This window comes from Triticum urartu, chromosome 6A, assembly GCF_056163025.1.
Source record: "Triticum urartu cultivar PI428250 chromosome 6A, HENAU_Tu73, whole genome shotgun sequence".
Lineage (NCBI taxonomy): Eukaryota > Viridiplantae > Streptophyta > Magnoliopsida > Poales > Poaceae > Triticum > Triticum urartu.
The window spans coordinates 379,829,046-379,851,304 of record NC_141878.1 but is presented as its reverse complement, the minus strand read 5'-3'; the positions used below and the strand labels follow the sequence as shown (position 1 = coordinate 379,851,304).

Below are 22,259 nucleotides of genomic sequence, written 5' to 3'. Positions count from 1 at the left end.
TTGGGACACCCCTGCAGGGATTTGAACTTTCGAAAGTCGTGCCTGCGTTTATGGGCAGACGGGAATTTGTTAATGTCCGATTGTAGAGAACTTGAAATTTAACTTAACTAAAATGCATCAACCGCGTGTGTAGCCGTGATGGTCTCTTCTCGGGGGGGTCTGGGAAGTGAACACGGTGTTGGAGTTATGCTTGAACGTAAGTAGTTTCAGGATCACTTCTTGATCACTTCTAGTTCACGACCGTGCTTTGCTTCTCTTCTCGCTCTCTTTTGCGTAAGTTAGACACCATATATGCTAGTGCTTGCTGCAGCTCCACCTCACTACCTTTTCCTACCCATAAGCTTAAATAGTCTTGATCTCGCGGGTGTGAGATTGCTGAGTCCCCGTGACTCACAGATTACTTCCAAAACCAGCTTGCAGGTGCCGTTGATACCATGCAGGTGACGCAACTGAGCTCAAGGAGGAGCTCGATGAAGATCGTGTTCGTTATGTTGTTCCGTTTTCCAGTTGATCAGTAGTGGAGCCCAGTCGGGGCGATCGGGGATCTAAGCATTAGGGGTTGTCTTTATTTTTCTTTCATAGTCGGATCTTGATTGTATCTGGATGATGTAATGCTATATTCATTGTATTGTGTGAAGTGGCGATTGTAAGCCAACTCTGTACCTCTTTCTTATTTCAGTACATCGGATGTGTAAAGATCACCCCTCTTGCGACATGCCTACAATGCGGTTATGCCTCTAAGTCGTGCTCCGACACGTGGGAGATATAGCCGCATCGCGGGTGTTACATGCACTATGACCTTTCGGGCAACGACGAGGCACCAAAAGCTAACACCTCTCACACTCTACCTTTAGTGTTATCTTCTCTTTTGTAGGAATTCCAAGTCGTCTTCCCCGACGAGCTACCTCCGGGTCTACCTCCTCTACGAGGCATTAAGCACCGAATCGGCGTCATCCCCGGAGCGCCCCTTCCTAACAAGGTTCCCTACCGCGTCAACCCCTAGGAACCTAAGGAGATCCAATGGCAAGTTCAACTACTCATCCACTTTGGACACAGGAAGACACTTGCTACGCTCTCCAAGCCCTATTTTTGGCCCACGATGCTTCGCGACGTCAACCGCTTCACCAACCAATACTCTACATGTCGCCAAGCTAAGTGCAAAGCTCAATCTCATGACCTTTACATGCCACTTCCAATTCCATATCAACCATGGGAGGATTTTATCAGGGATTTTGTGCTTGGGTTGCCTAGAAATAGGAATGGAAAGGATTCCATGTTTCTTGTTGTGAACCGATTCTCCAACACGGCTCATTTCATATCTTGCCACAAGATAGACGATACTTCACATATTGCACATCTATTTTGTAGGGAAATCTTGCAACCATGCCTACCGATCGCCGAGTACGCCTACAACCGCGCAAGACACTCATCAACCGGCAAGTCCCCCTTCGAGGTCGTCTACGGATTCAACCCTTTGTCCCCATTGGGCATCCTTCCTATACCACTACAAGAGCGAATCAATATGGACGCAAGTGCACGTGTGAACCATCTCAAGAAGGTGCATGAAGATACAAGGAAAACTATCGAGCGCCAAGTACAACGACTTGCGACCAAGCGCAACATCAACAAGCACCCCATGGTATTCAACATTGGAGATCTTGTCTGGCTACACCTTTGAAAGGACCGCTTCCCCAATGAACGCAAGTCCAAACTTTGACCATGAGCGGATGGACCCTTCAAGGTGCTCGAACGCTACAACAACAACGCCTACAAGATCGACATTCCACGCGACAAGTACTCCGGGAGCGACATCTTCAACGTCAAAGATCTCTCGCCCTACCATGGTGATGATGATTTCGATCCGAGGACGGATCTTCCCCAAGGGAGGGGAGATGATGCGAAGCATCCCACGATCATCCCTATGGACACACCTACACCTCCAACGACACCACGTGGACCAATGACAAGAGCCCGAGCCAAGGCTATCAAAGATAAGGTGAACTCACTCCTCTCTGAACTTCCACTTTCTATGCATGAGACATGGCTACTACCTAAGTCCGAGACGTTGTGCATGATTAGGTATCAAAAGGATCCTCCAGAAGATACACGTGAAGATGTACAAGCCCCCAAGTTCACGGATGAAGAAAACCAACGGAATGAGTCAAGGACACCTCCCAGGCCCCGGACATCCGGCCACAACCCCGAACGTCCGGCCCCTGGAGCTTCACCCACCACAGCCGCTCAGCCGCCAGGACACTACAGGCCCCGGACATCCGGCCTCGCCAGCCCGGACATCCGGCCCTTCCCAAGCCCCCGGAAATCCGGCTGCCAGCTCGGATATCCAGACACCCCCGAACCGGAGAGCAACATGGCCAGCTTCACCAGCCCGGACATCCGGCCCTCCACGAACGCCCGGACATCCGGCCCGACGCCCGGACATCCGGTCTCCCCTGTCTGCGCACAGTGTAAGGGCCGAGGCCCGTGTACCCCTTCGCCCCCTAGACTATATATACTCCACCTCGTCCTACTTTCTAGGGTTAGCGCTGTGTTAGCTCATTTGTGAGATAGAGCTTCGCTCATCCATATCAGATCTACTCCTTGAGAGAGACCGTGGCCCCTCTTCGGAGAAGATCCACCTTGGATTCAAGACCCCTTTATGGTAAGATCCCCTTATGGATTCAAGACCTCCTCACGGAGAAGACCGGTTACCATTTGTATTGTCCCTTGTTGACTTTGGATCTTGTATCTCCTCTCGTGTTTCGAGGATCTAGCACATGTGTGACTTAATCTTGTTGGTTTGGGTGATTCTCTTGTGTTTCCCCTCGTGATTTCCCTCGTGTTCTTCGCGGGATCCGCTCCTTTCGTGAAAGATCGGCCATCTAGGGTTCCACCCTACATCAGGAAGTCCCAGGCGACCCCGTGCGCACGGGCCCCCGAGACCCTGTGCCCACAGGCTACACAGGGAGCTACCGATGTAGCACCATGTGCGCATGGGCCCAACTTACCCCGTGCGCATGGGCCCTACAGGATGGCCGGCTGATGATGGCTGTTTGGGCCTCCTCTTCATCCACTTCATCCCTGTGCCTATATATTCCGTACCTAGGGTCATGTTTAGGGTCAGCAAAGATACATGTGAGATATTTGAGAGCTTTGCTCCTTCTACCCCTCCATTGGAGATCAAGACCTCTTAGGAGAGGATCTACTTGTGGATTTCAAGACCTGTTCTTGGAGAAGACTACCATCATTAATGCCTCGTCTCTTAGGATGGGAAGAACTTTACCTAGTGCTCGTTTCCTTTGATTGTGCTTGTAATCTTGTGGATCTATGTGTTTGCTATCCTAGTGGATGTGTGATTGGGTTTTGTTGGAGTGAATTCCTCTTTTTGTTCTTGATGTTCATCCCTTCCCCCCTCCAAATGTGAAAAGATCCATCTTAGGGTTTCACCCTATAATAGGGTAGATGAGATCACGACCAACGACGGTATGGTGGTGGTGGTAGCGGAATTCTGGCAGGGCTTCGCCAAGCGTGTACCGGTGAAACGTGAGAGGAGTTGGGAGAGGTGATGGGCAAGGGTCGAAGGATGGCTGCCCCCAATGCCTCCCCACCTTTATATAAGCATGGAGGGGGCTGGTGGCTCTCCCTCCAAGGCCCTAGGGTCGTTGGCCAAAGGGGAGGGAGGAAATCCCACCTTTCCTTTCCCACCGACCGCTATCCCCTTTTTTAGGGATCCTGATCTTATCCTCTTGGGATATGACATTATTCCTTTTAAGGGAGGATCTTGGTGCATTTAGACCAGGGTTGTGTGTACTTTCCACACTACCCACATTCATGTGGGCCCCCATGCAGGTGGGCCCCACTTTGGAACCTTCTAGAACCTTCCCGGTACAATACCGAAAACCTCGAACTTTTTTCGGAACCCCGATAACAATTTTCCATATATGAATCTTTACATCTGAACTATTTCGGAGCTCCTCGTGATGTCCCGGATGGAACAACCTTTGAATCTTCTACTAATAATAGCTCAATACTACCCTAGCACTACCGAACGTTAAGCGTGCGACCATACGGGTTCGAGAATCATGTAGACATGACCGAGACTCCTCTCCGATCAATAACCAATAGTAGGACCTGGATGCCCATATTGATTCCTACATATTCCACGAAGATCTCTATCGGTTGAACGACGATGTCAAGGATTCAGTTAATCCCGTATACAATTCCCTTTGTCCGGCGATATGTTACTTGCCCGAGATTCGATCATCGGTATCTCCATACCTAGTTCAATCTCATTACCGACAAGTCTCTTTACTCGTTCGGTAATACAAGATCCCGTGACCAAACTCATTAGTCACATGCTTGCAAGATTCTTGTGTTGTTGTATTACCGAGAGGGCCCTGAGATACCTCTCCGTTATACGGAGTGACAAATCCCAGCCTTGATCCATGCCAACTCAACAGACACCCTCGGAGATACCTGTAGAGCATCTTTATAGTCACCCAGTTATGTTGCGGCGTTTGATACACACTAAGTATTCCTCCGGTGTCACGGAGTTGCACGATCTCATGGTTTAAGGAACAGATACTTGACACGATGAAAGCGATAACAATAAACATGATACAATCATATGCCACATCTATAGTTTGGATCTTGTCCATCACAACATTCTCCTATTGATGTAATTCTGTTATCAAATGATAACTCATGTCCATGACTAGAAACCATAGTCATCTTTGATCAACGAGCTAGTTCGGTAGAGGCTCACTAGGGACATGTTTGTTGTCTATGTATCCACACATGTATTTGAGCTTCCAGTCAATACAATTATAGCATGGATAATAAACGATTATCATGAACAAGGAAATATAATAATAACCAATTTATTATTGCCTTTAGGGTATATTTCCAATAGTCTCCCACTTGTACTAAAGTCAATAATCTAGCATTACATGATAATGAATCTAACACCCATAGAGTCCTGGTGTCGATCATGTTTTGCCCGTGGAATAAGTTTAGTCAACGGATCCGCAACATTCAGATCCGTATGTACTTTGCAAATGTTCATGTCCTCCTCCTTGATCGCATTGTGAATGGAATTGAAGCATCACTTTATGTGTCCGGTCCTCTTGTGAAACCTTGGTTCCTTGGCCAGAGCAATGGCACCAATATTTTCATAGAACAGAGTCATTGGGTTCAGTGCATTGGGCACAACTCCAAGATCTGTCATGAATTTTTTCATCCGGACACTTTTCTTCGCTGCCTCCGAGGCAACTATGTCAAGGCTACCACGCTTTGCTTGAAACTGCACGAGCTTACTGCTTCCCCATTTAGAATATACACGTATCCGGTTTGAGATTTAGAGTCATTTGGATAAGTGTCAAAGCTTGCATCGACGTAATCCTTTACGACGAGCTCTTGATCACCTTCATAAACGACAAACATTTTCTTAGTATTTTTCAGGTACTTAAGGATATTCTTGATCGTTGTCCAGTGTTCTACCCCCGGATCACTTTGAAACCTTCCGGCAATGCTTATGTCAAGTCTGACATCTGGTCTTGTGCACAACATCACATACATGATAGAGTCTATGGCAGGAGCATAGGGGATGGCACTCATCTTTTCTATATCCTCTGTAGTCGCTGGGTATTGAGTCTTACTCAACTTCACACCTTGCAAAACAGGCAAGAACCCCTTCTTAGACTGTTTTATTTTGAAATTTTTCACTTTGTGATAGTCATATCAAGCATCTCGATCTATCTTTATAGATCTTGATGCCTAATATGAAAGCAGCTTTTCCTAAATCCTTCATCGAAAAACTCTTGTTTAAATATTTATTTAAACGATACGGCGCCTTGCAGTCGACGGAAATGTCAAATCTAGAATTTAAATTCTGATGGACTTGGCGTACCACCGTCCTTTTAACCATCCAATCACAACAGGTTTTTTTGCGATGAAGATGGATGTTTGAGGATACAAATTCACATCCGGTTAGTTTGAACTAGGTTAAAAAACGAAAGATGAAATAAGCTATACATCCTGGAGATAGAACCAAAGACGAAAGGAGTCATCTCATCACCCTCGGCACTAGCACCATGAGACCTTATTTCCCGCCTCTCCGACGGGCTCCCGCCGAGAGAAACCGCCAAACCCTCCAAAATATGCCGCCCTCCCGGGAGCAGCCCGCCGCCGCCGCCGCCGATGGCGGCGTCGAGGAGAATGTGATGGCCATCCTCGACTCCTTCGTCGGCATCAAGGATTCCCGTGACCTCCACGACGACCGTACCCCCCCCCCCCCCCCCCCCCACCCCCCCACCACCCACCTCACCCCAACCCCTTCTCTTAGTTCCTCCCAACAATTTGTAGGTCTCGTTCCCCGTTCCACTTGCTTGCTGATCCCGGCGCTAACTCGTTGCCTCACCAATCTACTCAGGAGCCGCTTTTTTGGAGGCCGTGCGCTCCGTCTGCCTGGCCGGCGACAAACCCTCGACCCCCACTGAGTACGGAACTCATCGCTCGTAAAGTAGTTTAGTCTCCTGACACCTGCTGTTCAGCACGATACTTATACTAATCTGCGAATTATTCAGTGTGGAAAGCTCTATACTCTCTCGATTCCTTTACCAGAGCTAATTCGCTTGCTAATTGATATATGGTTTACTTTATTTTGTCGGGCAAATTTGATTGAATGATTCACCTTTCTGTGTCATCTCATAGGACGGACACTAGTCTGTAATTATCTGTTTTGATACTTAGAAAGACGAAGGAACTGATCTATATACTTTAACTCATATTCTGATTCCATTTCCGCATCATGATAGTGACATATGTGTATATGCTTCTATTTTTCCCAGTTCAGTCATATAATACTGCATCCGCACATGTTTCCGTCTTCTTATTGTTCATTTCAGTTTCAAGAGGAGGAGCAGTATTTTTTTAGCTTGCTCAAATTAGTAGATTGTTGTTCAACGAATGGGTGGGATACAAAATGAAAGGGGGGCAGTAAGTTCAGTACATCCCAATATTACAATGTACCAAACTAATAGGGAAGTCATGCCACAATTTATTATTACAGAAGTATTGAGTGATTGTGTTCACATCTGTGTCAATATCATATCGGAGTAACACCAAAATAAATACGCCTGAACATGAAGGAAGACTAAAGTGTTGCTCCTCTTTCTTCAAACATATAATCTGGTATCTTCGTAATTGTGATGCACTGCAGTTTCACCTTCTATGAGTACTGCTACCTCCTTTCCGGTTATAAGGCTTGCGTGTATCTCTAGGTTGACAAATGGACCAACGTAATGCAAGTTATATCGTAAAAAATATATCATTAGAAACTTCAAATCGTATACTTTCTAATGGTATTAATTTTAGACTATATAATTCATCTTATGTTGGTCAAATTATAAGTCAAGGGATACGCACAAGCCTTATAAACCGGAAATGAGGCAGTAGCATTCTAGTGGCAAGAAAGTCATCTTCCATCATGCCCCCTAGCCTTGTCTTAATGATCTTTGAACGGGAAAGCACTCGTTCAACTTTTGGTATTGAAACCCATAGACCATAGTAACAAGCAAACAAAGCATCTACCAATCAAGTACATATGTGAATGTGCAAGTATGTTACAAACATTCTTATTCCACTCTTCCACTGAATGAATATTTCGTGTAATCTTATGTGAGAAGTATTTGCTGAGTTTGACATGGGAATTATTTATGTAAATCTTTTACTTCTGGAAGGAGAATGTACGATGCTGTCTTTCAGATCTTTCAAAGCAGCAGCTCTTTGGAGCTAACCATTGCAAGTTTCCATCTCTTAATGGAGCTGGGCAAGGTGAAATGTTCTCTACCCCTTTCTCTCTCTTTCTGCCACCTTCGTGCAAGTTGACATGCCCCTTGTCCCTCCATTTGTCTATCATGGTACTTTTGACAATGGGGAGATAGATTCTGGCCTGCTATGTTAGCCATTCTCATTCATATCCGTTAGCAGAGAAAAGCCACTGATTCGGCAATGTTTCTTTTTGTTGTGTAGCATGACTAATATTCACTTAACTACCCAAGCAGTGCTCCTTTTGTGGTTTAGGGGAGCTCCATTTTATCATTACTATACTACACTGATATACCACTAAACTGTAACATGTAAAAACCTATATGCTGTTAAGTTAGTATATTGTCATTTCATGGCTCATCTCATTTTGTGTGCTTTTGATGTTAACTTGCAGCAATATCCAAGAGTATATTTGACAAATTCTGGTTCCCATCCAACTATAGTTATAGTTAAAGAGGTAAAGGGTGACATAATGTATTAGATGTTTTTTCAACAAACTATGTACTGTTGTATGTTTTATACTTCTATATTGAATTTAAAAATCTAACATGCATAACTAATTTCCCATTTTCCAGTCATGGTCACCATTTCTCCTTGGCAACAATGTAGCTTCTGGTGAGCTTGGGAGAAACACCAGTCGCTCAGATCACCTCTTTGATTCTTTGGTAAGCTGGTATTAGTGTGCTACATTATTTTCTTATGCTGTATTCATATTTGCAAATTCTGTTTTCCTGCTTATGATCATATTCGTCTTGAGTTTCCTGCTCTTATTGGACCAAGAAGCATATCCTCACTGTATGTTCTTGGGGCTTGGGTATTTTAGCCTACATTATGCCTTTACAGGTTTTCTTCCTAGCCACTTGATTACTTGAGTTCCTTGAAGACTACTTTTTACTGTTGTATTATATGTTGGTAAATATTTTAAGTGGGAATTAGGAACTGTCTTTTGGATGTTAAAGACTATTTTGCAATACTTATTATCATAGTATTTGGCTTCCTCATTTTTCTGTGTCAGGAAGTATCTGATTCAGTTTTACCCTTCTTTAGAGATTTTCTTTGTTGACCGAAGCTATGGTTGAAGCATCGAATGACACAGGTGCTAATAATGGGCTTAAGGTAAATCCCTGATGGTCTCTAACTCCAGAGAATATTGGAAAAGTCAACTTCTCAAACTTAAACTTCCATGAATGTCCACTTTTAAGTCACAAACTCAACTGTCTGAGTTGCGACTTGAACTATCCTGTCCATTTTTCAATCACAGGTGGTTTCAGTTGACGCAGATGCCACATGTACGCACATCAGTACCATGTCACTACCATGTCATTTAACAGATCAGTTCAAGTTGACTGGATGGATGAGTCTAGGTTAAACCACCGAAAGAGGCCTACCCCTGATCCACTTATCCTCCCAGAATCTAATAGATTTGCCATTCCCCACACTAAATGATCCAAACTGAACAAATTTATCCTTAACTTTCATGAGGCCCTTCCAAAAGTGAGAGTCCATTGGTTTGGCTTTAATCGCCATGAGTGATTTTTGCCCCAAATACTTACTTCATAGGAGTGACTGCTAAATTTCATCCTTGCTTAGCAGCTTAAACAACCATTTACTCATAAGTACATAATTTTTTACTAGTAATTTATGAATCCTGAGGCCACCCTGGTCTTTAGGGGTACAGAAAGAATTCCCATCGTGCTAAACGATCCTTTCTCTTGTGCTTCTGGAGAAAAATCCTGCTTGTTGTCTCCAAAATGGCAACAAAAAAGTTTGTGTTCTTTAACTAAGTCTGAAACGTGACTATGTTTAGCCAGGTCCCCGCAAAAAAAAACTAAGTCTGAAACGTGACTATGTTTAGCCAGGTCCCCGCAAAAAAAAAACTAAGTCTGAAACGTGACTATGTTTAGCCAGGTCCCTAAAACTCTTGCTATTCCAAAAAATCCCTCTCATTTCTTACTATTCTTTCATTTTGAGAACCGCCAAAGTAAATGATACCTAATAAAGATTGTAGAGTAGTATGCGGGAGAGAAAATGCACCTTAGGTGCTCTCATTCCATCGGCAGCAATATATATGGTACAATGTACAGAGGCGCAATGGCGCTCGAGAAGAGAGGAGAGAGTGGGCGACGTGCGCAGTGGGGGGCAGATCGTGTGCATGTACGTGGGTGAGCACGTACGTGCATGGGATCGCCATGCAACTGTCAACACCCCGTCGCAGCTGCAGCATCTGGTGGCCGGATGCACAAGCTGGATCGGAAGTCGTAAAAGGCTGGTGAAGGCAGCCCTTTGATGAGCACATCCGCGAACTGCTGCGTGGTCGGGACGTGCAAAACACGAAACTCGCCGAGGGCAACCTTCTCCCGGATGAAGTGGATGTCCAACTCGATATGTTTCGTGCGCTGATGGTGAACGGGGTTCGCCGCCATATAGACGGAGGAGATGTTGTCGCAGAACACCATGGTTGCCTTGGGGAGAGGGACGTGGAGCTCGTCGAGGAGTTGTCGGAGCCAGCAGCACTCGGCCACGGCGTTGGCGACGGCGCGGTATTCGGCTTCCGCGCTCGAACGGGAGACCGTGGCTTGGCGCTTGCTCGACCAGGACACAAGTGCATCGCCGAGGAACACCGCGTAGCCGGAGGTGGACCTCCGTGTGTCGGGGCACCCGGCCCAGTCGGCATCAGAGTACGCCACGAGGTCGAGGTTGGTGGAGCGGTGGATGTGGAGATCGAGGTCCGTCGAGCCGCGAAGGTAGCGCAGAATGCGCTTCACCAGAGTGAGATGAGCTGCGCGTGGATCATGCATGACGAGGCAGCACTGGTGAACGGCGTAGGCGATGTCCGGGCGTGTCATCGTCAAGTACTGGAGCGCACTGACCAGGCTGCGGTACTCGGAGGCGTCAGGCACCGGCGCACCGTCCATGGCAGACAGCTTCGAGTGCGTGTCGACCGGCGTGGAGACTGGCTTGCAGTCCACCATATTGGCACGGTCCAGCAGGTCCTCGACGTAGGAGTGCTGCGAGAGGAAGAAGCCGGCGTCGTTCCTGGTGACTGCGATGCCCAGAAAATAGTGGAGTGCGTCGAGATCCTTCATGGAGAACTCCGCCGAGAGCTGCTGCTGGAGGCGTCGAAGGAGAGCTGGCGACGACGCGGCGAGTATAATGTCGTCGACGTAGAGGAGAAGGTAGGCCGTCCCACTGTCGTTGTGGAGCATGAACAGGGAGGAATCCGAGCGCGAGTCGAGGAAGCCGAGGGTGCGGACGAACGCGGCGAACCTGGCGAACCTGGCGCGCGGCGCTTGCTTGAGGCCGTAGAGTGACTTGTTGAGGAGGCAGACGTGGTCGGGGTGGGACGCGTCAAAGAAGCCGACCGGTTGCTGGCAGTACACGCGCTCGGAGAGGTGGCCATGTAGAAACGCGTTCTTCACGTCCATTTGGTGAACGGGCCACCCCCGCGAGGCTGCCACCGTGAGGACGGCGCGGATCGTGGCCGCCTTGACCACGGGCGAGAAGGTCTCGTCGAAGTCGACGCCCGGTCGCTGTGAGAAGCCGCGCACCACCCATCTGGCCTTGTAGCGTTCGAGACTCCCATCAGACTTGAACTTGTGCCGAAAAAGCCATTTGCCAGACACAATGTTTGCTCCTGGAGGACGGGGAACAAGGCTCCACGTTTGGTTCTGCATCAACGCCGAGTATTCATCCTGCATCGCAGTTAGCCAGTTTGGATCGGGCAAAGTAGTACGCACGGATTTGGGTATGGGAGAGATCGAGGAAGCGACGGTGGTGTGTAGATTTTGGTGATATTTAGGGTTTGGGAAGAACTTTCCCGCCTGGGCGCGTGTGATCATTGTGTGCGTGGGAGCGATGGGGACCGTGTGTTGAGGAGGGTGGGGAACGGTATTAGGAGTGGCTGGAGTGGTCGTAGGGAGGGGGGAGGGATGATCTGTCGTGGGCGAGGCGGGTGCAGATGTTGGTAAGGGTGGAAGCGGCGATGACGGGTTATCGCATGTGGAACCGGCGATGGGAGGGGTGGTAGGGTTTTGGGCGGCGACGAGAGGCGTAGGGTTTTGCGCACTGGGGTTCGTGCGGGCTCGGCGTGGGACGGGAAGTGGTGGTAGGAGCTCGGTTAGGTCAGGGTGGGAGTCCTGGTCAGGCGTGGCGCGTTTGTGTTGGAAAGGGAAGCTGGACTCGTCGAACACAACATGTCTAGAGATGAGGACGCGGCCGGTCGCAGGGTTGAAGCATCGATAGCCCTTGTGATCTTGGGAGTAGCCAAGGAAAACACATGGGACTGATCGGGGGGCCAGTTTGTGAGGTGATGTGGCCGTGATGTTGGGAAAGCAGCGGCAGCCAAATACGCGCATGGCAGAGTAGTCGGGATGTACCCCGTACAACAGGAAGAATGGCGTGTGCTGGTGGCGCGGGCGACACGGTCGGCGGTTGAGCAGGAAGGTGGCGGTTTGGAGTGCTTCGGCCCAGTAGGAGTAGGGCATGGAAGCATGGATGAGAAGGGATCGTGTGATGTCATTAAGGGTGCGGAGAGCACGTTCAGCGCGCCCATTTTGTGGTGATGTGTATGGGCACGACATGCGCAGTACTATACCAAGCGAAGAGAAGAACTGACGGGCGGCGAAGTTTTCAAACTCACGCCCGTTATCGGTTTGAACGGTGAGTACAGGAAGGTTGAAGTGAGTGCAAACCATGTGAACAAACGCACGCAATGTGGGGAACACATCAGATTTCAGTTTAAGGGGAAACGTCCACATGAAATGACTGTAATCATCGACAACGACTAAGTAGTACTGAAAACCGGACAAGCTAAGTACTGGCGAGGTCCATACATCACAATGGATAAGCTGAAATGGAAAGTAAGAGACATGATCTGAAGAACTAAAAGGTAAACGATGGCTTTTTCCTAGTTGGCAAGCGGTGCAGACGTCGCCGGCGGAGCGGGGAGCGGTGATGGAGGCGCGGCGAAGAGTGGAGTCCAGACCATCATCACCAAGATGGCCGAGACGACGATGCCATGTGTCACGGGTGACTGCAGTGAAAGCGTGGGGCGCTTGAGACGGGTGCGATGGGTGGAGTGGGTAGAGCTCGTCCGGCGAGTCAGAGCGGAGGATCACCGCCTTCGTTCTTTGATCCTTGAAAGAAAAACCACAGTCATCAAATTCTACATTAACTGGGTTATCGCGTGCAAGGGCTTTAACTGATTCTTGATTAAGTGAGGAGAGACAAGAATGTTGTGGAGAGAGAGAGGATAAGATGAAGTGGGAATGGTGTGTTGGCCGATGTGTGTGACTGCTAAGGTTGATCCATCACCAACTACGATATCAGGAGAGAAACTAGGGCGAGATGAGGAGAGCATACTAGAGGAGGAAGCCATGTGTGAGGTCGCGCCAGAGTCCAGCACCCAGTCCCCGCCGGAGTTTGGCGGTGCCTGCCCTTGCTGCATGCTCATGGCGTTGAGCGCCTGAACAAGAGCGGCCTGATCCCAGGTCGACTGTGGGGCAGCGGCAGGCGCACCGTGGTTGATGCCGTAGATAGGATGCGGAGGGACCGCACCCATCTGCCAGTGCGTCGGGGGAGCCGATGCAGGTGGGGGAGCTGCGCCGTACTGTGCGGCGACGCCGGCGAAAGGCGTCGGACCACCGGGGCGGGGCTCGAGGATGCCCGCACCGGGGGCATGGGGGCGCCAGGGCATGGGCCATGCGTGGACCATGCCCGTCCAGGGCGCTGGAGTAGGCGCTGGCGGGCGCGGTGCAGACGTCAAGCCCCCGCTGGAGCCCCTGCCCTTTCCTCTGCCGCGGCCGCCCCCGCCGGAGCGGTTGTTGTGGTCGCCGCCCCCGCCTGGGTTCTGTGCGGCGCGCCCGGCGTGTAGCGCGATGTCGTGGGGGGCCTCATCAGCTTGGCGGCTCTCCTCCAGAAGGAGGAAGGCGCGGCAGCGCAGGAAGGTGGGAAAGGGTGTCTGCATGGTCAGGATGGGCACATCATAGCGAAAGCGAGGATGGAGACCACGGATCATGTTAAGGACCTGGTCGCGGTCACCGACGTGTTCGCCGAGGTCCGCCAGCCGGTCAGCACAGTCCTTGAGGCGGGCGAAGTAGGAAAGGATGGAGGACGAGCCTTGGTCGATGCGGCGAAACTCGGTGGCGAGCAGGACAAGCTGGTGCTCGCGGTTCTCCAGGAAGATGGAGCAGATGGCGTCCCAGACTTCGGCGGCGGTGGCGCCGCGCCGGTGCACCAGGCCGAAGATCTCCGGGCTCACCCGATTGTAGAGCCAGGAGAGGACGTGAGCGTCGTCCTGGAGCCAAGCGGCGTCAGGGCGGCGCAGGGAGCCGGTGAGGTGGTCGGTGACGCCGGACTTCTGGAACTGAACTTCGAAGAGCGTACGCCAGGTTGAGGTTGAGCACGATGGGGACGGGCTGGTTGATGAAGACACCGGCGAGCGGCGACTGGTTTGGCGGTGTGGCGGAGGAGCTCGCCTTGGTGTCGTGGCGAGTGAGTAGCGCACCCTGGGCAAGTGCATCGGGTGTGAGAAGGGGCATGGTGCGGATCGGGCTCGGAGCACCGCCGCGAGTAGACGGGGGTGGAGGAGGAGGCGGCGGCGGCGGTGGCGGAGGATGCGCCATGGCCGCGGGCAGAGGGCAGCGGAAGTAGGTGTCTAGAGAAGGCTGGTAACTGATACCATGTAGAGTAGTATGCGGGAGAGAAAATGCACCTTAGGTGCTCTCATTCCATAGGCAGCAATATATATGGTACAATGTACAGAGGCGCAATGGCGCTCGAGAAGAGAGGAGAGAGTGGGCGACGTGCGCAGTGGGGGGCAGATCGTGTGCATGTACGTGGGTGAGCACGTACGTGCATGGGATCGCCATGCAACTGTCAACAAAGATAACCTGAGGGTGTACCTCAAATTAGGAAGGGTTACACTACGAGTTTTTCTGTTCTGGTATCGCATTCCTTGGCAGTACTATAGAAACTTTGCATCTATAATATACATTTCTTTGTCTGTTGTTGAGATTTGAAGCTTGTTCTGTTCTGTAATTTAGCATATAGAGAACATGGTGCTGTTCCAATATCTCGTTCGCACACTTGAGGCTGATTTTGTACCTCGTCATATTGCATATAAAGGTAAAAGTGCCTGTCAACTTAACTGTTTTACATTCCTGTGTATAAGACAATATATTCTTAAACATTCTTGTGATTTTGTTGCAGAGTCATTAGACTGGGTGATTATCAGGGAATCTGTTTTAAGCGTGCTTCTGGTAAGACCTACCTACATCTGTAATTTATAAAAAGTAGCTTAGCTTTCTGGGCTAAAACTTTGTTTGTTGTTTCTTTGCCTCGTCATATTTTGTTGAAGATTTTTTTTTACCACTGACATAGTCACAGTTACGTGAAAGTATTGCAACGTCTGCGTTATTTTATGACATTTTTGGAATCCCTAATATTCATTAACAGGGATCGCGAAAACTGGTATTCAAAATGTTTGTCAAGAACTGCATATCCCTTCTGAACCAACATCAGCGGGAAGTTGAAGATGACATATCTTCTAAATCAGCATCTGATTTAGATTCTTCCTTAACCTTTTCATTGCTTGAGTTTGAAAGAGAAGCGCTTATATCCGTGAAAAAACTTTTCATTATGGTGAGCTATATCATAGTGTTTTTGATCATACACAGATTGTGTGAAGTGCAGATGCTAACTATTTCAGTTTTTTTTGTAGGTTATAAACCTTGACTTGATTAGGAAAGAAGCAGACAAATTGGGCCTGACTTCAAGGGCTGATGGCCTCAGGTTTGGTTCTTAGTTTCATTTTCTTAAGAATGTAACCATTGTGCCTGACATTCCATTTCCTTCTCTGTAGGAATCCTATCCTGGAAGTTATTCTAGAGGAGCTAACTTACAACACAATCTACTTATCCCCATTTCTTTTGGTAACTGCAAACCACTGCATCCTTCTGGCCTCTTACTCATTTTTCATGGATATCTTAATGTTATCATAATGTTGAACTTGCACGAGAAACTGAATGGGTGGTTCATTGTAAACCCACTCAAAGTTCCTAGTAAAGCTTGTCTGAATGCTTACCAATTTTCACTTTGTTATGAGTTCGCTTGATGCCAGCTAAAGATAGGAAATAAAGACAACATACTAAATTAGAATAGCTGACTTTACTTGAAATCTAGTAGTACTCTAATGTTCTGTTAATTCTTCAATCAGTAATCCGCACATGTGCTGGATTTTCCCCAGGAAAGGAAATGTGCACAACCCTTAAGCTTCCGCGTAATAGTTGTTGAGATAGAAGAATAAGATGTCTCCGTAGCTTTATAGTAACCGCACAGTCAAGCATAATGCCAGTTAAATTAGCTTTCGTTGTTACACATCTATAATTAATTTTCCTATTCCCTGTGTGATGTCCCTGTTGTATGGGGGATTCCTGTTCTTTTTTCCAAGATCATGCAGGAGAGCTGCATGTTCTACAATGTCATTTGAAAGGTATGACCCAAAGAAAAGACACAACCCAGAAAAAGGGAAACACACAGCCACCTAGGCAGCCTGAAACGACCTAAGGATTGCTACCACTAAAATACTTGTGCCGATGGCCATCCATGACCTCAAGCACAATCGTCCTCACCAGGCCACACCCTAGTCAATTACAAGTATAATCTGTAAGGCATGGGAAGCAGTCATCCACCATGGGATTTTGCAGCAACAGCCAAAACGCCGCACCATCCGGCTATGACCTCGACAACTCTTGTACAAGCATCACGGAGGCAGCAACAACTTTTTTTTTGGAAAAGGAGGATATACCCCCGGCCTCTGCATCTGGACGATGCATGCAGCCATTTTATTAATTATTCACAAAGACCATAAAAGTAATACATCAGTAAGCCTGAAGCCACCATCTAGGCAACACCTGTTGCTATTCCTATCCCTTAGATGAAGGTGTGCTGAATATCCGGGCCGAGTACCAAACAAACATTGCACCAAACCCTAACATCTAAAGTCGGATGCCCCAGCCCAGCCACACACCGGGACTGGGTCACACACCGGTCCAGTGCACTCTCAAAGATCACCGCAACCGTCTTCCACCGATCCCTCTCCAGAGCAAGCACTGACGCATCACCATTGCCAGGCTGCCGTCGACGCCACCACGGCGCCACACAGCGCCACCACCCTCCACGTATCCATCCACACGCGACCGTCGCCGAAACTCCGCGGCGCCATGCCACCAAGATCCGCCGCCGGCCATGCGGTAGATGTAACATCGCTCGTCCTCTTGTCCCCTCTAGCCAGTGGTTGCTCCAAAACGATGCCCCCAGGAGGGCGAACGACACCGCATGCGTCATCATCGTCCGATCCGGTAGACCTAGATCTAGGGTTTCCCCCGGAACATCCCAATTGGGACTGCCGCTAAACGCCACCCAACCAAGACGAGCCCACCACCTTCCCATGCTCATCGAAGGCGACACCTCCATGAAGATGACGACGCCGCGAGCGTCGCTGCCGCCCAATCCAGAGGGATTTGGGTTTTCACCCCGGTACACGAGCAAAGGAGGGAGGCAGAGGCGGAATGGAGAACCTTGACGGCGCCTATATGTAGGGGACGGCGCCTGCACGCGTCGCCGTCGTCGTGGCCGGAAGATCCGGCCTTGGATTTCTCTGGGCTCCACACTTCCCCATCCTTTCCTCAGACGCGGCACCGACGACCAAGGGCAGCCGGAGACCAGATCGTGAGGCTTGGATTGGGACGGCGTCAGATCCGGGACGGGTGCCCCCGAGGCCACCACGCCCCGCAGGCACCACCCGCCGCCATCTTGCCGCCCGTGCGGCCAAGGGGGGCGGCCAGCACTTGCAACAACCGCCGGCCAAGGGCCGCCTCATGAGGCCGCCGCCTCGGTTCCAAGTCCCCCGTGCGCGGCAGGGCGGATAGGACCCTCACCGCCATCTTCCCCAACGGCCGCGTGGCGTTCCAGCGACCCCCTCCGATGACAATGAGGGAGAGGAGAGAGGGAGGGGCGGCCGGCGGTGGACTAGGTTTAGCGCCGCCCAAGTCGCCCCTGCGGGAGCGACGCGGGGGCTGCGAGCTGTGATCACCTTAATTGTCAATTTCAGAGGCAGCAGCAACTAGTCCCTAGCGACGACCGACCTCCAGTTGCATGAGCATCAGGTTGACCAGGGGCAAATGAACCTGGTGTGGAGAATGGCCAATGCAGCCACTCCAACCACGACGCCTTCAAGGACCGTCTCCAGCCTGTCCAGCACCGTCAAGACTACCAATGACTAGCCATGGAACCGAACGGATAGAAGAGAGCCGGCAGTGACGAGGGTTTGGTGAGGTGGGAGAACGGCCAATGGTTTGGGAAGGGGTTGAGGCAGTGAGGGTTTGCTTCATGGGATTACAAGTTACCCTAACATTGGTCGTGTTATTTTTGAGAGCCCCCGTTTTAAATTCCACCGAATCTATACAAATCAGCTAAAGGTGACTGACTAGAGTTAAGGTCTCAGTAGAGATCTGATATGCATATTACTGACTACTTTGATTGCTTTGCTTCATGAGTAGTACTCAAACTTGCACAAGAATGTCTTAGTAATACCCATGATTGTACTTTCCAAATTCCTAACTTTTACGTCTTGTAAAGCAATCAAACCAAGACCTATGATGGTTAAGCAGCTACTATGTTAGTGTTTTGGGTCTTCATGTGGTTTTACAGGTAAAAGGGTGTTCCGGGGCAGCTGTACGGTTGAAACTGAAACTTGTCTCTTTTATTTTGGGTCATTTATATGGAATAGCTGTGCTGTAGCTGGCTATACACTAATAGAAACAGCACCACTATTGGGTGCAATAGCTGCCATAGCTGTATTAGCGGAACTCCATGCGTAGCGGTGATAGATAGCTATTTAGAAAACTACTTGGCAACTAAACTGTTTGCCAATGATTAGGCACATGGCTTAGTTTACCAGCTTCTTTTTTTGGTGAAGTGCGGACTTCGGAGTTTGGTCCATCGCTGATGGGTACCTCAAGTGTTTAATAACTGTTTGGACACAAGTTAGATATCTGGTGCCATTTAGATACGAAAACTTGCACCTTAAACTCTTATCCGATGAATGCTATATGATTTTTTTTGGCAATGAAAACAAAGAGATCAAAGCTATTTAGATACCGGAACCTGTACGCATAATTTTGTTTCTATTTGCTGCTCATTTTCCTGGTACTCCACTTTGATAGTAAATTAATGATTTTGTTTATCAACCGCAACAGGCCTTCACGGAGTGGAAGTGGAAATTGCAGATTATCCTGCTGTACTTCTCAAGATATCAAGTTAAGGTATTCTAAATTTACTTTATAATCACCTGATTCTTAGCATGCAAATGCCTTCTGTGCAACTAAAGAAATGCCCCTTTGGAGACAGTGATTGGTGTTTCAGTATATACAGCAGAAGTGTGACAATTGTGGTATCAAATGTTGGTATCAACTGTTGCTCTCCAGTTGATACAAATTTTCTTGCCTCTTAGATAGGCTCTCCAAATGTTCCACCCCCATCATGTCTTCATTGGCATTATCTGGACTGGTTTGTTTTATTAATTACATAGGACTTGAATATGTACCTATAATTTCAAACTGAGTTCTGAAATAAATGGAACATCATTTAAAAAATTCTACAAGTTTAATCTGACAGACAGAATCACCTTGAATTTGGCCACAACGAAAATGAATTCCAATGCTGAAACAGCAATATTGGTTCTCAAAGCTTAGGCTATCATTTGCAGGCTTATCCACAGCACTTAGATCATCTCAAACACACTTGACTTTAAAATGACACCACAATAGTAAACTTTATGCTAAATAGACATCACAAGAGCAAACTTTGTGGTAAATAACACTCCCGGGGAATATTCCATTGTGAGTTTCATTTAGAATGACACAAAGCGCTTCTCTTCCCTGCCTCCATCTCTTATCAACCAGTGACGTCCGTTACCCTGTTTCCTAGGCTGCATGCATGTTTAGCTCCACTCTCAACCATGCATATGGTACCCCCTCCGATCGATTATAAGTCTTGCAGTTTTGAACTAATATTAGTTCAACCTTGGTTCAAAACCGCGATACTTATTATGAATCGGAGGCGTACCATTTTACAGATCTTTTGCTCTTTCCTATGTTATTTGAAAGTCTAGCATGATTGGATTATTTGTCCTCTAAACAAGAATCTTAGGAGTGTTACTGACCTGTACTAACAATTGTTTTTTGGACACGTTGATAGAAGTTACAAGTACTACAGTTTAGATGTCAATTAGAAAAGGATGTCAAGTACTACTGTTTGGTTTTTATAGGCAACTTTTCCCACACACATGGAACTCTTATTTGTAGTAGCATTTTTGAGAGATAGACATCAAAATGCCAACTAACAGGTGCAGATGTATAGCACAAACTAACGTATTATTTATGAACTCAGTTTTCTGTGTGAATGGAGTTAAAATGACTAGAGAGATCATTATTAAATGTTAATATTGACATGCTAATTGGTGTATTGTCCTCGTTGTCTCTTCTACCTGAGAGCTTTCACCTAAGTTCATTTTGTGATCAAAGCAAAATCATGGATGCTATTGCCACCTTTTTTGTTGCTCATAGTCTGCAGTCCGTACTCGGAGGTCAGATAATTCTCAACAAGATTTGACAGTGGAAAGCGCTCTGAGTATGTTTTCAACAGAAGCAAGCGCAAAGGCCATGGTTAAGATGATGTGTCCAGAAGTTGCTCAGCTTCTCTTAGCACATGCATACCAGGTTAGGGCATTAAGTGCCTGCTCCTTATTTTCTATAAAAGATTTTTTTGTCTAGATTTTGGACAGAGGCGACTAGATATTTGATTTGACCCCAGAAATGTATGTTTTGACCCTAGAAATAGTGACATGGAATAATATAGACGCATACACGTCTCCAGAATATAGTTTCTAAGGTGATACTCCTTGGTAGATAGGCAGTAAGCGTATGTGTCTTTAACTCTAGCTTTTGTGTGCTAATACTTTCACAAAAATGTATGGCCATCTTTGCATTGTACTGTATATTGCCTGATTATCTGTCATTCAGGTTGAGAGCATAAACGCATCATTCATCCATTATTTGCCGCTAGCTTGATACTGTCTAGAGCATATTCTTTTTCTCTTTGTTTAATTGAAGAGCGTAATACTATTGTTATTAAGAAACTTGAACAGGCGGCATTGTAGATCTCTGTCATCCATGTTCCCACCCTGATGTTCTTCTGCTGTTCTGATATTCTTCCATTTACAGCAATCTACATCTTGGGTTATAATTTTGACAATCATAAAACCTTTCAGGTCTGCCTATCCGTTGATGGTGATTCTAGCGAAGCTAATGATGCAGCAAAAATGATGGGAGCGTCTCTTCTCGAGATATCTTGCAAGTTTGTGTCGGCTTTCCAGAATCTGAGAAAAATCAACACGTGAGTATTTTGTTGTGTTTATTATCGTAGCGGCCACCATGATTCTAAAGCTGTCAGGACTCAGGAGATGAGTGTCAGATGGTACTCTCGCTGCATGTCGGGCAACCATATCAGACTATCAGTACGGATCTGCCAACAAATTCACTAAGTTCCCTATGCATTTAATTTCTGTATACCGTTTTGCAGGAACATTCAGATTTCACAGTTTGAGAAAGAAGCTTTGTTCACTGCAGCAACGCTGACAAGAAAACTGCAGAACGAGTGAAGATTGGAGACTTGGAAGTATTCATTTTGGATTTTGGAGACTTGGAAGCGATGGGATCAAATGGTTTATCTTAAGAGAACGATGGATCTTTGTCTCGGCTATTGCACGGCAAAGTATGTTACCTGTGTATATATATTTCGGTTATCTATTTCCTCTGTAGTAGAGTATCCGACCCTGACGTAAAGAACTGAAGCATCTGGGTTGCTCATCTCAGGGCAGATATCAAATTCACTTGGTTTTCTACTCGGCAAATATGTACTAAAGAATGCTGGTTTCGTCTTACTCCCTCTGTTTCAAATTACTTGTCGCAGGTATGGATGTATTTAGATATATTTTAGTTCTAGATACATCCATTTCTGCGACGAGTAATTTGGAACGGAGGGAGTAGATGGTAACCAAGCAAACCAGCCCGGGTGTACTAGAAGAGGCTGAAATCTAGGGCCTTGTTGTTAGCCCTGAGAGCAATGCTAATCTTGTTGTCCTCCGTACCTAAATATAAGTCTTTTTAGAGATTTCAATATGAAGTACATACGGAGCAAAATAAGTGAATCTACTTTAAAATATGTCTATGTGTCTGTATGTAATCCCTATTGAAATCTCTGAAAAGATTTATATTTAGAAACGGAAGTAGTAGTACATCTAAATAGCTTATCCACTAACCTATTTTTCTCATACATGCAAGTATAGTATGTCACCTTGGAATACAACATGCATC

At 47.6% G+C, this 22,259-nt stretch overlaps 1 protein-coding gene and 1 pseudogene across 1 annotated transcript; one reads left to right on the top strand and one right to left on the bottom strand.

The window, feature by feature from the left end:
• Positions 1–6,050: 6,050 nt before the first annotated feature.
• Positions 6,051–21,826, top strand: SNI1 (negative regulator of systemic acquired resistance (SNI1)). Its single transcript, XM_087528041.1, has 15 exons — positions 6,051–6,276; positions 6,428–6,494; positions 7,737–7,830; positions 8,219–8,281; positions 8,400–8,489; positions 8,872–8,940; positions 14,868–14,949; positions 15,034–15,083; positions 15,280–15,465; positions 15,545–15,615; positions 15,686–15,755; positions 19,083–19,148; positions 20,451–20,603; positions 21,155–21,279; positions 21,466–21,826. The coding sequence occupies exons 1-15, from the start codon at positions 6,090–6,092 to the stop codon at positions 21,542–21,544; spliced, it is 1,452 nt and encodes a 483-aa protein (XP_087384167.1). The 5' UTR covers positions 6,051–6,089; the 3' UTR covers positions 21,545–21,826.
• On the bottom strand, positions 12,588–14,447 carry LOC147965331 (uncharacterized; annotated as a pseudogene).
• Positions 21,827–22,259: the final 433 nt, after the last annotated feature.